Source organism: Sesamum indicum, linkage group LG5 (genome assembly GCF_026168435.1).
Source record: "Sesamum indicum cultivar Baizhima isolate 11 linkage group LG5, ASM2616843v1, whole genome shotgun sequence".
Taxonomy (NCBI): domain Eukaryota; kingdom Viridiplantae; phylum Streptophyta; class Magnoliopsida; order Lamiales; family Pedaliaceae; genus Sesamum; species Sesamum indicum.
In genome coordinates, this window is record NC_142661.1 from 3206806 (window position 1) to 3221173 (window position 14368).

A 14368-nucleotide genomic window follows, 5' to 3' on the forward strand; every position below is an offset into this window, starting at 1 on the left:
TTATTTCATCTTAAGATTATATTTTTCTTTAATCATTTTGACTATCGTTTATGTATTTATGAAGTCTTTGAATTATCATATTGTACATAGGTATCAGCACGAATACGATTTTATTTTTTAAAAAAATCACACATTACAGTTTTATATTCTGTATTGCTTTGTGAAAACTAATGAAAAACGTACATTGTTGCGAAAAACACATCCAATATTTTTTAAATAAATCCATAATTTTTTTCTTGTCTCCGTCCATGTTTTTAAAATCAAACAAACAAATTCAATATATTTGCTAAGAAATTTATAGAATTGCTCCATAAAAAGTATAATCACAAAGAATTTCTTCATTTTATTGAATAAGTTTAACAAACTTAAAAGTTTGAAGACTAATAATAAAAATGATATTGATGCCCGAAAAATATATAGTTGAGCCAAATTCGGGAAAGACTCAAATGAGACCAAAGATTGTACACAGTCCAGAGGGAAAAGGACCCCAGACCAAATTCCTGGAAGGAGTCTATTAAATGAAGAAACTAGAAAAGGCCTAAGAAAAGCGAGGAAGGCCTAGGCAATAGGCTTACTTGACGGCCATCTATATATAAATGGATTCGTGCTTACACATGGCAGAACCTCAATCGGACGCTGGGAGGAACAACAGCTGCTTCCCCGTGGAGGATATCCAATGATCTATGAGGACTATTGGATCTATTTCAACCTCCTTCAAGAATTCGAAAAGCTTATATCAGGGTCGAGAACGAAGAATACCCCTTTCCCCCCGCCCCCAAAAGAAAAAAAAAAAAACACTATAGCTTTGCCTTTAGCAACCACTTTTCGAGTCATTGGGTGACCAAACTTTGTCGGTTGGCAAGTGGTAATACTATAAAAGGGTGACTTATTCCCTCGGTGGGAGGTAACGTTTTTCTAGCATTCACATGGACTAAATGTAAGTTTTGTAAAGTATTCTTGCACCGAATTGTCTTTTGGGTTACGCTTTCACCCTTATTTACTAAATTAAGTATCGGAGTACTAACGTCTTTTTTACTAAATTAAGTATTGGAGTACTAAACCCTCTTAGAACTTGTTTAAAAGCTAGGCCAAAAATTTCAAGTTGAACGTGTTCTTACCAGCAACCTTTTGTTCGCATTCGACATCATAATATTTTTCTTCAATAGTTTGAGTAAAATAATTTTCAATAACATCATTTTGATTGCGTACCTGTGCTTCAATTGCCTTCAGAATTTTTGCAGGAATTATTTATTTTTGTATTGAATATTATACATTCATATAAGAAAAAAACGCAAATTGAAGAATATTAAATAAATTTATTATTAATTTCAGAAAAATATTAAATAATAGAAAGTAATAATTTTCCTGTTTCTTCCAATTTTGGCCTGCCAAAAAATTATTACTATTATTTCGAAAAAACTCATGAAGCAGAGAGAGAAAAGAGCTCAGCAGAAGAGAGAGAGAGAGGATAGCAAAGGCACACTGTAGCTAGCGCGCACGTTAACCAACGCCCTTCCCACCGGCTTACGTTAGCAAATACCAATGCACAACTCCACCTATGTCCCCGCTTCCTCTCTTCTTCTCCTTATCTCTCTCCCCTGTCACACCCCCCCCTCTCTCTCTAGGGTTAGGGTTCACTTCACATCCGCTCCACATCCTTCTACTCCCGCCCCCACCTTAAAAGCTTCTCCTTTGCACAATTTTCTCCCCCAATGCCCATCGTAGAATTCTGGTTTTATCGTTATATTGCCAGCAACAGAGCTTATGGACTCCAAGCGGAAGTACTCTTATGCAAATCTCTTCAATCTTGAGGTACTACTCACATGGATTTTTACTATTTTGGATTGGCTTTTTCTTTGTTCTTTGCAATTGAGGCATGTGACCTCTCTTTCTCGCCCTCTGGTTTTGGTGTAGAGTGCGGAAATTGTGATGAATTTGAGTGAAGTTGATTTTCCGGATATTTGAGTGTTAGTTTGATGTGGGTTTGTTTAATTCGGACTTGGGACTTCGGGTATACTAGCTTTTCTTTGATAAATTGAATTCTTTATCTTCCGTATTGATTTTGGGTTTTTTTGTTAGCCTTTGATGAACTTTCAACTGCCGAAACAAGATGAAGATTTTGATTATTATGGAAATAGTAGTCAGGATGAGAGCAGAGGTAGCCAAGGTAGGCAATTTGGTTAACTTAACTAGAAATGTTATGATTTGCTTCTCTGTGTTACACCTTTTCATTTTTTTTATGTTGGATTTGGACTCCGTCCAGTACAATCCTTTGACGAGCACGATCATTCTTGGCTAATCAAGTGCACGTGCATGGAGTACCATACTTTTTTTCAGTTATATAAGTTAATGATAGTATTTTGCACTTACTTGCAACGACTTGGTGATTTTGGATGTTGGTTGTATTTGTTGTGATTAGGGGGAGTGATTGGGGAGCATATGAATGGAAAAATGTCAGAGAGGGGATTGAAGAAGAAAAGACGGAGTACTTATAGCAGTGACGAGGAAGAAACTGGTCGTTATAGTCCATATATTTCAGAGGAGAGATATCGAGCAATGCTTGGAGATCATATCCAGAAGTACAAGAGGAGGGTTAATTATTCTTCCCAGAGTCCTGCTTCAGCAAGAACTGGATCTGCGACAATGAAAAATAGTGCGGGTCTGAAAGAGCAGAAAGCAACGGCTGATAACAGGGGAGGATTTCACAAGTTTGAATCAACTTCAGATTTTCTCAACGGTAGTAATTCCCAAAAATTGGGAAGTTATCCAGAATCAGATTTTGGCCTGCAATATGCTACTGCCAGGTTTGCTTATTTAGCATTATTTTCTCTACTTAACGGCATTGCTCTTATTATTGATGGCAATTTATATCATAGCTTAGAGAATTTGTAGGTTTGAGCTCCATTCTGCTTCTGAGCACCAGAATTTCTAGTTATTAATGGATATAATTTTGTCTATCATGTAGTATGATTGTTAACAATTTACACTCTATCTGTTAAGTATAGTGGTAATTTGCAATATGATGCAAAACTAACCTGACTTCTCATTGTGATACATCCTTTCAGTAAGTTGGTGTATTGTATATGAACTGGCACTGGGATTGGGCAGTCACAAAGGAAAAAGCTTAGAATCTTGATATTGGGTCTACATCTCTATCTTAGGTGATGAACGTTGCAGTGGCGTAAGAGCTACTATTCAAATGCACAAAAGGGTTAGCTTCCTAGGTCATAATCGTGTTAAACACTCTAAGTATGGGGCTGTTAGTGTTAGAATAAGCAGAAGATGGCAGTGACCATGGTTATGTAATTCAAGCACCACAAAAATAAGTGAGAAGATATTTTTGAAGCTTTTCATCAAGACATGCGAAGGATGATTAAAGAAGCTTCCCCCTTCTGTTTAGTTGGTCAAACAACATTAGATGATAAAGATTCACTTAGTCTAGAGGACACGCGCAATTTCTCTTTATTTAGAATTGATTTTTCTTATATTTTTTTTAGCAGAGCGTTGATTGGATATTTGTTGCAAGTAATATACTTGAACCTTCATAGGATATAGTGCTCATTATCTGGTGTTTTGTCAAATATCTGCAGACCAAATCTTGAACCTGCCTTTCTGGATATTGGGGATGGCATCACGTATAGGATCCCTCTTCCATATGAAAAGCTGTCATCATCCCTGAATTTACCAAGTATGTCAGATATCCGAGTAGAGGAATTTTACCTGAAGGGCACCCTTGACTTGGGGTCATTGGCTACAATGATGGCTTCTGATAACAGGTTTCAGCAGAGAAGCAGGGCTGGAATGGGTGACCTGAAGCCCCAGTATGATTCTCTTCAGGCAAAACTGAAAGCCCAGCATACCAATAACCCTTCTGAGAACTTCTGCCTAAAAATAAGTGAAGCTGCATTGCGATCCAATGGCATCCCAGAGGGGGCAGCCGGAGGGATTAGGCGATCTATTTTGTCTGAAGGTGGTATTTTGCAGGTTTATTATGTGAAAGTTTTGGAGAAAGGGGATACATATGAGGTCAGAAAATTTTCTTTTATACATTAATTCGATAATTGATCTGATTGTTAATTGCATTGGTGGATATGTCTTGCTGCAGATTATTGAACGGAGTTTGCCTAAAAAGCCGAAGGTGCAGAAAGACCCCTCTGTAATTGAGAGGGAAGAAATGGAAAAGATTAGTAAATATTGGATTAGTATAGCAAGGAAAGAAATTCCAAAACATCAAAAGATTTTTACCAACTTCCACAAAAGGCAATTAACTGATGCAAAGAGAATATCAGAAACCTGTCAAAGAGAGGTATGTACTTCTAGAGAGTCAAGAAGTCCTGTACCATTTGTGGTTTTCTGAATCTTTTTGCCAGTGCTTCAGCTTTATACCATGAAAAAAATGCCTCAATCTGATTGTATTACAGGTGAAAATGAAGGTTAGCAGATCCCTGAAATTGATGAGGGGTGCTGCAATCCGGACAAGGAAATTGGCTAGAGATATGCTAGTATTTTGGAAGAGAGTTGACAAGGAGATGGTATGTTTTTTATTGGTTTTGTTTGCTGCTTTGAGCCGAACAAAATACCTCCTACTAGTTTGAATATGCTGATCATCAACTGCACTGAAAAACGCTGTTTAGGTAAAAATCAATTTTGGTAAACTGAGGATCTTCCTGAAAATTTGCTCTGTTCTTTTGACTGTAAAAAGAAGTTTTCTAAGGCATGGCACTTGATTCCACATGTTTCACCTTTATCTAACAATTTACTAGAGAATTCTTATATGTGAACCTGTCTCATGAAGGCGGAAGTGAGGAAAAGAGAGGAAAAGGAAGCTGCAGAAGCTCTGAAGCGAGAACAGGAACTCCGTGAAGCAAAGAGGCAACAGCAAAGGCTTAATTTTCTGCTGTCACAGACAGAACTTTACAGTCACTTCATGCAGAATAAGACCTCACAAGCCTCTGAAGCATTAACAGTGGGTGAAGAAAAAGCCAATGACCAAGAAATGCTTTTGAGCTCTTCAGAAGCTCGGCTGGAGGAGGAAGAGGATCTTGAAGATGCTGAACTGAGAAAGGAAGCTCTAAGAGCAGCCCAGGATGCAGTTTCAAAGCAGAAAAGGATGACAAGTGCGTTTGATAGTGAATGCTTGAAGTTCCGCCTAGCTGTAGACTCTGAGGCCCCTCTTCAAGATCCCTCAGTAACTGAGTCTAGCAACATCGATTTACTGCATCCGTGGGTGTCTTTTCACTGACAGCACTATCTTGCATTTTGTAATTCTATAAAGTTAAAATGTTGGTTAGAACCTTTCATTGACCGTTCATGTGCTCTATGAATTGTTTATGGTGATCTCAGATCAACCATGCCTGTGGCGTCAACAGTGCAGACACCCGAGTTATTCAAGGGTTCCCTAAAAGAATATCAGCTGAAAGGCCTTCAGTGGCTTGTAAATTGTTATGAGCAGGTAATGGCATGTTTCAAGGTCTGCCTCATTTTTAGAAGTACGTGATGACTGACAAACATATTTTCTTTCTTAGGGCTTAAATGGTATTCTTGCTGATGAGATGGGGCTGGGAAAGACCATCCAAGCCATGGCATTCTTGGCTCATTTGGCTGAGGTAATTAATAAATGTTTTGAGTTGCTAGCTTTTAGCCCTTGAATTGCTTAATTGGTTGTTCTTTATAGGAGAAAAATATATGGGGACCTTTTCTGGTTGTTGCTCCTGCATCTGTCTTGAATAACTGGGCCGATGAAATTAGTCGTTTCTGCCCCGACTTGAAGACTCTTCCGTATTGGGGTGGTCTCCAGGAGCGTACAGTACTTAGGAAGAACATTAACCCAAAGCGTCTTTATCGAAGGTGATTCTCCATTTCGCTGGTTCTTGAACTTTTTCATTTGGCTTCTTGATACTGCATTGAAAAGGTTGATACTTGCATGATTTTGCATTTACTTGTCACTATAACTGGTTCTTTCTAGATCAGTTGTTAGGTGTAACTGGTATGAGTAATTCCATGTTGTGATTTGCATGGTTATTTGGTATGTGAACGAGAAATATAATCATATTCATGGTTACCAGAAAATGATACAATCTGAAGTGGTGGCAAATTTAATATATTATGACATGGAAGCTAAATATTCCTAAGAAGAGCAGTCAATCCTCTATTTATCTTTTGACATAATTATGTTTACATTACATTTTATATGCCAAGAAAGTCTAATGAATGACTGAGCACATAAATAACATAGCCTACGATAACAAATATAGGCCAGAGGCTCGTTTGTAATGGTCAAACTACTTGAATTCAATGTTATACATATAGGATGAATCACTACTTGGTCCTTATCATCGTATAAAACACTTGGTTTTATCAACATGGGGCATTATAATTGATCGTGAAATTAAATTGACGTCAGGGGCTAAGTATATCAAACTTCCTCAGTTACATAAGGTAGATTCAGCTATAGACATCCAGAAGTTCTGTACTTTGGCTGTCTTTGCACCAGCATTATTATGCACTACTCTCAATTTCTTTGCCTTCCTCTACCCTCCCTGATATTTTCTTTCCTGAAATTGTTCTGTGTGCCATTCGAGAATACCTGATTCTACGCTTTTTTATTCTACTGATAAAACCTGATGTTAACTTTTCAGGGAGGCTGGATTTCACATTCTCATTACCAGTTACCAGCTGCTAGTTTCTGATGAGAAGTACTTCCGCCGTGTAAAATGGCAATACATGGTGTTGGATGAAGCCCAGGCAATTAAAAGTTCAAACAGGTTTAGTATTATACTAATTACCTTTTTCCAAGTTAAAACTCACAGTAGTCTTAATGCTTTTGGTTTGAGTTTATCCTTTTTCGTAGTGAATCTTACTGATTGTTGGAACTAAAATGTCCTGCAGAAAGCTTGGTTGTTGCAAACACCAATTCTGCAAAAAGCATATGATATAGTAAATATTGAACTGAAAGAAAAATGTGCAGCTTGTATCTTGTTAATTACTCACCTTATGAACCAATGAAGTGATAAAAATGCATTGAGACCCCTGATTGTAGATGTGTGATGGGGGAGCAAACTAAGAAATGCATATAGCTAGTGACTGTAAACCTAGCTTGCTTCTTCCAATGTTAGTCTGCCAGCTTCTTCTGCTATTGTATTCTTTCCTTGACTCCTTTTCTGATAATCATTAGCTTCCTAGTATCTCAGACATGTTGATGCTTCAGTTTCTATAATAAGAATGCATAACTATTATCAGTGATATATGTTGCTAGTTTAGCTGCTGATAGTTTATGCTTCATCAATTTCCTAAATGCTCAGTCGTGTATTTATATAATTATATGCAATATGCATCTAATAACAATGTTGAATGTTGACATGACAGTATAAGATGGAAAACACTGCTCAGTTTCAATTGTCGAAACCGCTTGCTTCTGACTGGTACTCCAATTCAAAATAACATGGCTGAACTTTGGGCCCTCCTTCATTTTATTATGCCAACTTTGTTTGATAGCCATGAACAATTCAACGAGTGGTTTTCAAAAGGGTATGTTGCTCCTCTAAGATGTTAGTCTCTCTAAGCTTCAACTGTTATTTTCCTCATAGTTCTTGTTGACTGCAACAGAATTGAGAGTCATGCAGAGCATGGAGGGACATTAAATGAGCACCAGCTTAATCGATTGGTGAGCACTGACATAACTTTGGTTTCTCTATTCTTTGAGTGTAAAAGCATAGTTTTAATATCTGTATCCGGGAGTCGGAATTAGTTGCAAAGTACATGTTCTAGCCTAGGTGAGCAACAAATGAGCTTGTTTAGGTGTGGGAGTAATAGTTTCTGCGAAGATATTGCTTGATCGGAAATTTTGCTACTGCACGCTTGAAAATTTGAAAAAAGAAAAGTTTATACAGTCTAAAGATCCATTGCAAAGTATTGTGTAAGTGAAGGGAGAGTGGACGATGCGTGGGTGCATGAAGTTAGACAATTCTTTACTCTTTTATTCATTGTAAGTGAAAACAGCAGGACAGATCTATTTGAGCTGCAGGAAAGGATATGGAAGTCGATTCTTTAGTTCGCAGGTTGCTTTGGTTGATCATGTATCTTCAGTTGCTTCAACCATACCTGTAATATACATGATCAAGACACTAAAATTGAAGATTTTGGAAAACATACTAACATAAAGTATGTGGATAACATTTGAGTAATTGATTCAAGTTATATAGCTTTAGCCGCAATGTTTTTAATCATCTAAAATATCTGTTTCCGATCTGGAATAGGTTGTGGGGTCCACTGGCGTCTCAATTTTTATGAAACTTTGAGTCATATTAATATAGACTTTTTGCGTAGCTAAGTTTTGTCCATTTTATGGTTGAAAAAAGTGATTGCACTTCCACATGTTGGTTTTGAACTGTTAGCTTGGTGCAAACTAGTACAAGTTTGTGCAATCAGCTGTGTTAAACTTGATTAGATTATCTCGAATTTATGATCTGATTTTCTTTTCCCTCCTCGCTCTTTCTTCCTTCAACTTTCTGAAAACAGCATGCAATTTTGAAACCTTTCATGCTGCGGCGGGTTAAGAAGGATGTGATCTCTGAGCTGACAGGGAAAACTGAGATTACAGTTCACTGTAAACTTAGTTCGCGCCAGCAAGCTTTTTATCAAGCTATAAAGAACAAGATATCCCTTGCTGAGTTGTTTGATGGAAACCGTGGACATCTTAATGAGAAGAAAATTCTAAATCTGATGAACATTGTCATCCAGTTGAGGAAGGTATGTTTTGATTGGATTGATGGGATTCTCTATTATGAAATTTTCTGGAATAAGGAATCTGCCTCTGTGATGAATACAAAGCTTTACTTGCCAGTTTTACCATCAATTAATGTCCCCAAAAACCTTTGGAAGGTCCAGTCTCTGTTATAGAAAGGCGAGGATAACTTAAGTTCTGAGAAGAAAATAAGAACATTCAAACAGGGACAGAGGGAGTCTCTCTTTATATTCTTTTGAGGTTTGTGGCCTTTATTTCAGTTTGAAATTAATGTTTATGATGGTTATTTACTCTGCCCTTCAGGTATGCAATCATCCAGAACTATTTGAGAGAAATGAAGGAAGCACATATTTCCATTTTGGAGAGATTCCAAATACTCTTCTCCCTCCTCCTTTTGGCGAATTGGAAGACATTTTCTACTCTGCTGGTAGAAATCCTATTGTATATGAGGTAATTTGATGAGGTGCTCAGGATTTTACTATTATTTCCATGTGGTGCATGCTAAAGTATTCTTAGGTTTTAAGTGACACTTAATTGTTTCATGGAAGAAAATCTCGAGTGTAATGAATATATGAACAAAATAGTTGGTGATGGTACTGTTAAAATAGGACATCCTGAGGTCAATTCTCGAACCTTCACTTAACTGTCCTTTTTGTAATCTGGAGTTGTCGTCTTTAAATTTGCATGCCTTTTCTAGGTTTATAAGCACTTATGGAATTTTTATGAGGCAATGGAGCAAGAAAGTGATGGGAATAATTCTTTACCTGAAGGATTTTCTCCCACCTTTTTTGTAGAAAACTGATATTATTCTAGTGATAGGGGAAAAAAATGTTTGTGCTCAAGTTTTGATTATTATACTCCTTAATCTAATTTGGCCTATATAAAGTTCTAATGTGTTTGATCATTTTGCTGACTCCCTGATGAATTGTCGTAATTAAGTAATTCATTTTTCTGAATTGAACTCTTCCAGATACCAAAATTGGTATACCAAGAAGTTGCTGATGGTTCCAAGCTTCATTATTCAGAAGCTCACCAAAGATTAAGCAGACAATCCGTTGAGAAGCTATTTAACATATTTTCTCCACAAAATGTTTATAACTCCACACTCCAACAAGACCACATTTTGGATGGTAATTGTGGGCGAAGTGGAGCATTTGGATTCTCCCGTCTTATAGATTTATCACCAGCAGAAGTGTCATTCTTGGCAACTTGTTCTCTTATGGAGAGGTTGTTGTTCTCGGTTATGAGATCTGATTGCCAATTTCTGGATGGAATATTGGACCTGATGATGGACAGCGAATATGATGATATCAACTGTGTACATATTGGCAAGGAGAAAGTAAAAGCAGTTACACGAATGTTGCTTCTGCCCAGTAAGTCGGAGACAAGCTTACTTAGAAGAAGGCTTGCAACAGGTCCTGTGGATGCACCATACGAGGCTCTAATCATGCCTTATCAGGATAGGCTTCTAACTGATATCAAGCTCTTGCATTCAGTATACTCTTTCATCCCAAGAGCTAGAGCACCGCCTGTAAGTGCTAAGTATTCTACTTCATATATTATTTTTTAACATTTGATGATGTGTAAGTGGTCTGAATTCATCTTGGCATGCTGCATTTGGCTATCAGATAAATGCCCATTGTTCAGACAGAAACTTTGCATACAAGATGACTGAAGAGTGGCATCACCCCTGGCTCAAGAGATTGTTGGTTGGATTTGCACGTACGTCTGATTGTAATGGACCTAGGAAGCCAGGTGGTCCTCACCCATTAATCCAAGAGATTGATGCTGAATTACCAGTTTTACAACCGGCTCTTCAGCTTACGTATAAGATCTTTGGATCTTGTCCACCCATGCAACCATTTGACCCTGCAAAGATGCTCACGGTCTGTTCTTCCTCTGCACCATTATACTTGTAAATGGGACCATGTAGCGAGTGCATCTTTGTGATATTTTTTTCTGTTTCTCCAGGACTCTGGAAAGCTTCAGACACTTGATATACTGCTAAAGCGTCTGCGTGCAGAAAATCACCGTGTTCTTCTTTTTGCACAAATGACGAAAATGCTGAATATCCTTGAGGTATATTAAACTCACTTTTGCGAATCATGATTCACCATTTGGGAGAGATATTTATGGTTTTCTAGCATAGTTGTCTCCTTATGATATAAGATCATTGAAGCGTGGTGAATATGCCTATTTTTATGGTTTTATGCGATATGTCATTGAACAATCAACATCCACTAGCATTTTCTTCTGGAAAGAGAAGACTGCCCGACTCCCCAAGTGCTCAACACAAATATTTTAATCTTACCATACCTTGGTTACAGCTGGCTTACAGCAACCTCATGTATAATATTGTTCTGTCCTAGTGACTTTAGTTTTCTGTTGGAATGGACCCCCTTTAATTGGCAGTCATCTGACGGCTGGAGTCATTTCATGGGATTCATAAATTGCATACTAATGTAATTGAGTAAAATCCTGCTTTTATTATTAAGCAAGTTTGTTCTATATGAAACTCAATATGCTCTGAAGGCCTGAATTCAAGTTTTGCTATAATTTTCTAAGGTCTGGAGTTCCTGGTTCAGTATTCACCTTGGATTAAATTTTATTTGTTTGAGCAGCACCGAGTAGAGTTGTGAAACTTCTTCTTGCTTGCACTGTCGCTTTGCAGGATTATATGAACTATAGGAAATACCGCTACTTGAGGCTCGATGGGTCATCCACAATAATGGATCGTCGAGACATGGTGAAAGATTTCCAGCACCGGTATGTGATTGGTTGAAAATTTCCTTGTTTAATTACTTCAATAAGGTCTCTTCCTGAGGTTTCAGCCTAATTATGTTCAGGAGTGATATCTTTGTGTTCTTGCTGAGCACAAGAGCTGGTGGCCTTGGGATCAACTTGACTGCTGCTGACACTGTCATATTCTACGAAAGTGATTGGAACCCAACTTTGGATTTACAGGCAATGGATAGAGCTCATCGTCTGGGCCAAACTAAGGATGTTAGTCTTTCTTGATCACTCAACCATTTCTTAAAATCTATGCATTAATTGTTCTAATTCCAAGTTTTGCCAGTTTCTTCATGCTTTATTCCTTCTTTTCTTTCTCTTTTTTGTGGGGGGGGGGGGGGGGGGGATCAAGAAATTGGATAATTCAAGAATTGATTTATACTATATGGTGATGGAAATTTTGAATTCTTTGATTATGTTCTAAGGTAAGCTTTGGCTACTATCATTCTTATGTAATTGAAGCGCATATTTATTTTATCATTAACAGTCCTTGAATTGATTCTTATTCAATATTACATATTGTAGGTCACTTCGATATGCTGTAGTCACATAATTCATTTGTTTGTCTCTGTTCTTGATTCCAAGCAGTTATGTCTTCTGTTCTTCATATTCCTGGCACTGAGAAGCCTCTGTCTTTCGATTTTGTAGGTAACTGTCTACCGATTAATATGTAAAGAGACAGTTGAGGAAAAAATTTTGCAGAGAGCCAGTCAGAAAAACACTGTGCAGCAGCTTGTCATGACAGGTGGTCATGTTCAGGGTGACCTTTTGGCTCCTGAAGACGTTGTATCATTATTGATTGACGATGCTCAGTTAGAGCAGAAACTAAAAGAGGTTTCACAACAGGTAAGAATTGAATCAGCTTTCTTTGATACCCTAACTCCTTATTTTCGACATGGCATTTTAAACTTGATATAAATGAAAGATTTCCATTATGTTAATATCAAATGGTTTGAATACAAAAACACCGTCGAAGTTCTGAAATTATTTGGTTTTTGCCTGGTAAAAACCTGGTGATTATTTGGTTTCTGCCTGCAACCAGGCAAAAGATCGACAGAAGAAGAAAAGTGGTACAAAGGGCATACGGATTGATGCAGAAGGAGGTGCATCTTTGGAGGATCTCACAAACCCTGAATTGCAGGATAATGAATCTGAGCCTCCTGATCCTGATAAAGCCAAGTCAAGCAACAAGAAGGTGATAGTTTCTACTTTGCTCTATGAATTTTCTGTTGTGACTGCATTTTCACATATATGGAATTTGGGACTGTTGTTCTGATGAAATCATAGATTTTCTGGGCTACCTAGATAAATTTTGCTATGTACTGACATTTATGTGTGCTAAATATTTCAGCTAAACTAGACCACCCTTGAGCATTATCTGTCAGTCTGAGTAGAAAAGAACTTGGAAATGGTGTTTCGGAAACAATATTGCACGACTTCTTACAGAATAGCAGATTTTCAGTGTGACGAAACTGTTTTACAACTTCATGGATTTTGATAGCCTTGCTTATGTTGTATGTGCAGAGGAAAGCTGCAAGCGAAAAGCAAACTCAGCCAAAGCCAAGGCCTCAAAAGAGTTCGAAACAGGTGGACTCATCATCTCCAAGCCCAACGACAATTGACTTTGAGCTCGATGATCCCCCACAGACCAATGATGCTCCACAGCAAAGACCAAAGAGGTTGAAGAGACCAACAAAGAGTGTAAATGAGAACATTGAACCTGCATTCACTGCCACCACTAACGTATTTCAATACCAGAACTCGGAACATTAGCTTACTCAAGAAGTCGCAAGGCTTTAACGATGTACACTTGATCAACTGTGTTCTGCCAATGTATTGGGCAAATGTCTGAACTTGTGGTGTCTTGGAACTGAGGTTGCTCTGGCAGGATCAAGAAATGCGGGTAAACTTATAACCTTGTATAGTAGTGTTGTACAGATAATTTTGTTAGGAGACATTGCTGCCTGATTCTATGCTTACTGTACGAGAAGTATAGTTGGAATGTATAGCAGGATAATAATTCCTGATTGTTAAATCATTTTTTTGGTGAACTCTCATAAACTAGAAAGGAAATATTTTAATCAGATCAAAGCTTGTTGAGTGAAGAGGAAATTATTGCTGAATTTTGGTATTTACATAATTCTTGGAGATAATTATATAACTATTTATTTGAAGATTGGGTTTATTATTGAAAAACAAATTAATTTTTAAAAATTTCTGCTGACTTCGCTGTCAGTCATATTATAATTACAATTTTCACTTTTAACATTGAAGAGTGTTTAAGAAAGAAAATACAATTGATAATATGGTTGATATAAGGGTTAATTAGATTTAAACTCTCTTTGAAAATGTTGATTATATTTTTCTTCAAAATTTTTTTTGAAATTATATTTATATTTCATTTATATTTGATCCTTTTCTGTTAGGACTTAAATGAAAAACAACCAATGACTTAGCCGTATGAAAGCAATACTCTAACCACTGAGTTAAGTCATTTATCATCCAAAGAGACCCAAATGGAACCCATCCCATCCATGGAGACAATAATAATTTAAGTAATGCCACTCAAAAATTGAGAATGTTGGGTCATAAAATGTTCATCTATTACATAAGGTTTTTAATTTTATTTCTCATTTAATTTTGTACTCATTAAAATTATCTATAATATATACGTATATATAGAGTGAAGTTAACATTATTATATTTTTCTCCTTATAAGTACAAATTATTATATAAAAATATTAAATAAGGAATAAAATTAAAAATTTATATGCTTCAGCATTATTCATCCAGATTTTAACAAAAATAAGTTAGGTAAAAAAAATGAATTTTTGG

At 36.9% G+C, this 14368-nt stretch overlaps 1 protein-coding gene across 3 annotated transcripts; it reads left to right on the forward strand.

Annotated features, from left to right (window-relative positions):
• Positions 1-1439: 1439 nt before the first annotated feature.
• On the forward strand, positions 1440-13645 carry INO80 (DNA helicase INO80-like protein). Of its 3 annotated transcripts, XM_011080618.3 has the most exons (23): positions 1440-1812; positions 2080-2167; positions 2420-2804; positions 3591-4026; positions 4106-4306; positions 4422-4532; positions 4796-5223; positions 5344-5452; positions 5526-5606; positions 5675-5847; positions 6639-6764; positions 7366-7527; positions 7606-7663; positions 8518-8748; positions 9047-9193; positions 9714-10274; positions 10372-10629; positions 10715-10822; positions 11415-11509; positions 11590-11746; positions 12182-12379; positions 12576-12728; positions 13058-13645. In XM_011080618.3, exons 1-23 carry the CDS (start codon positions 1765-1767, stop codon positions 13304-13306), a joined length of 4563 nt encoding a protein of 1520 aa, XP_011078920.1. In that variant the 5' UTR covers positions 1440-1764; the 3' UTR covers positions 13307-13645. The 3 variants fall into 3 exon arrangements, with proteins under 3 accessions (XP_011078920.1, XP_011078921.1, XP_088736642.1); XM_011080619.3 differs by lacking the exon at positions 2080-2167; XM_088880516.1 differs by lacking the exons at positions 1440-1812; positions 2080-2167; positions 2420-2804 and having other exon boundaries at positions 3595-3688; positions 3777-4026.
• The last annotated feature ends 723 nt before the right edge of the window (positions 13646-14368 follow it).

What these genes read in the sequence shown, in the direction of transcription:
- INO80 (XM_011080618.3), top strand. Translation starts at nt 1,765, where the DNA reads ATGGACTCCAAGCGGAAGTACTCTTATGCAAATCTCTTCAATCTTGAG. An exon ending in GCAATTAAAAGTTCAAACAG is followed by an intron (nt 6,765 to 7,365) that starts GTTTAGTATTAT and finishes TTGACATGACAG; the next exon opens with TATAAGATGGAAAACACTGC. An exon ending in AACGAGTGGTTTTCAAAAGG is followed by an intron (nt 7,528 to 7,605) that starts GTATGTTGCTCC and finishes TGACTGCAACAG; the next exon opens with AATTGAGAGTCATGCAGAGC.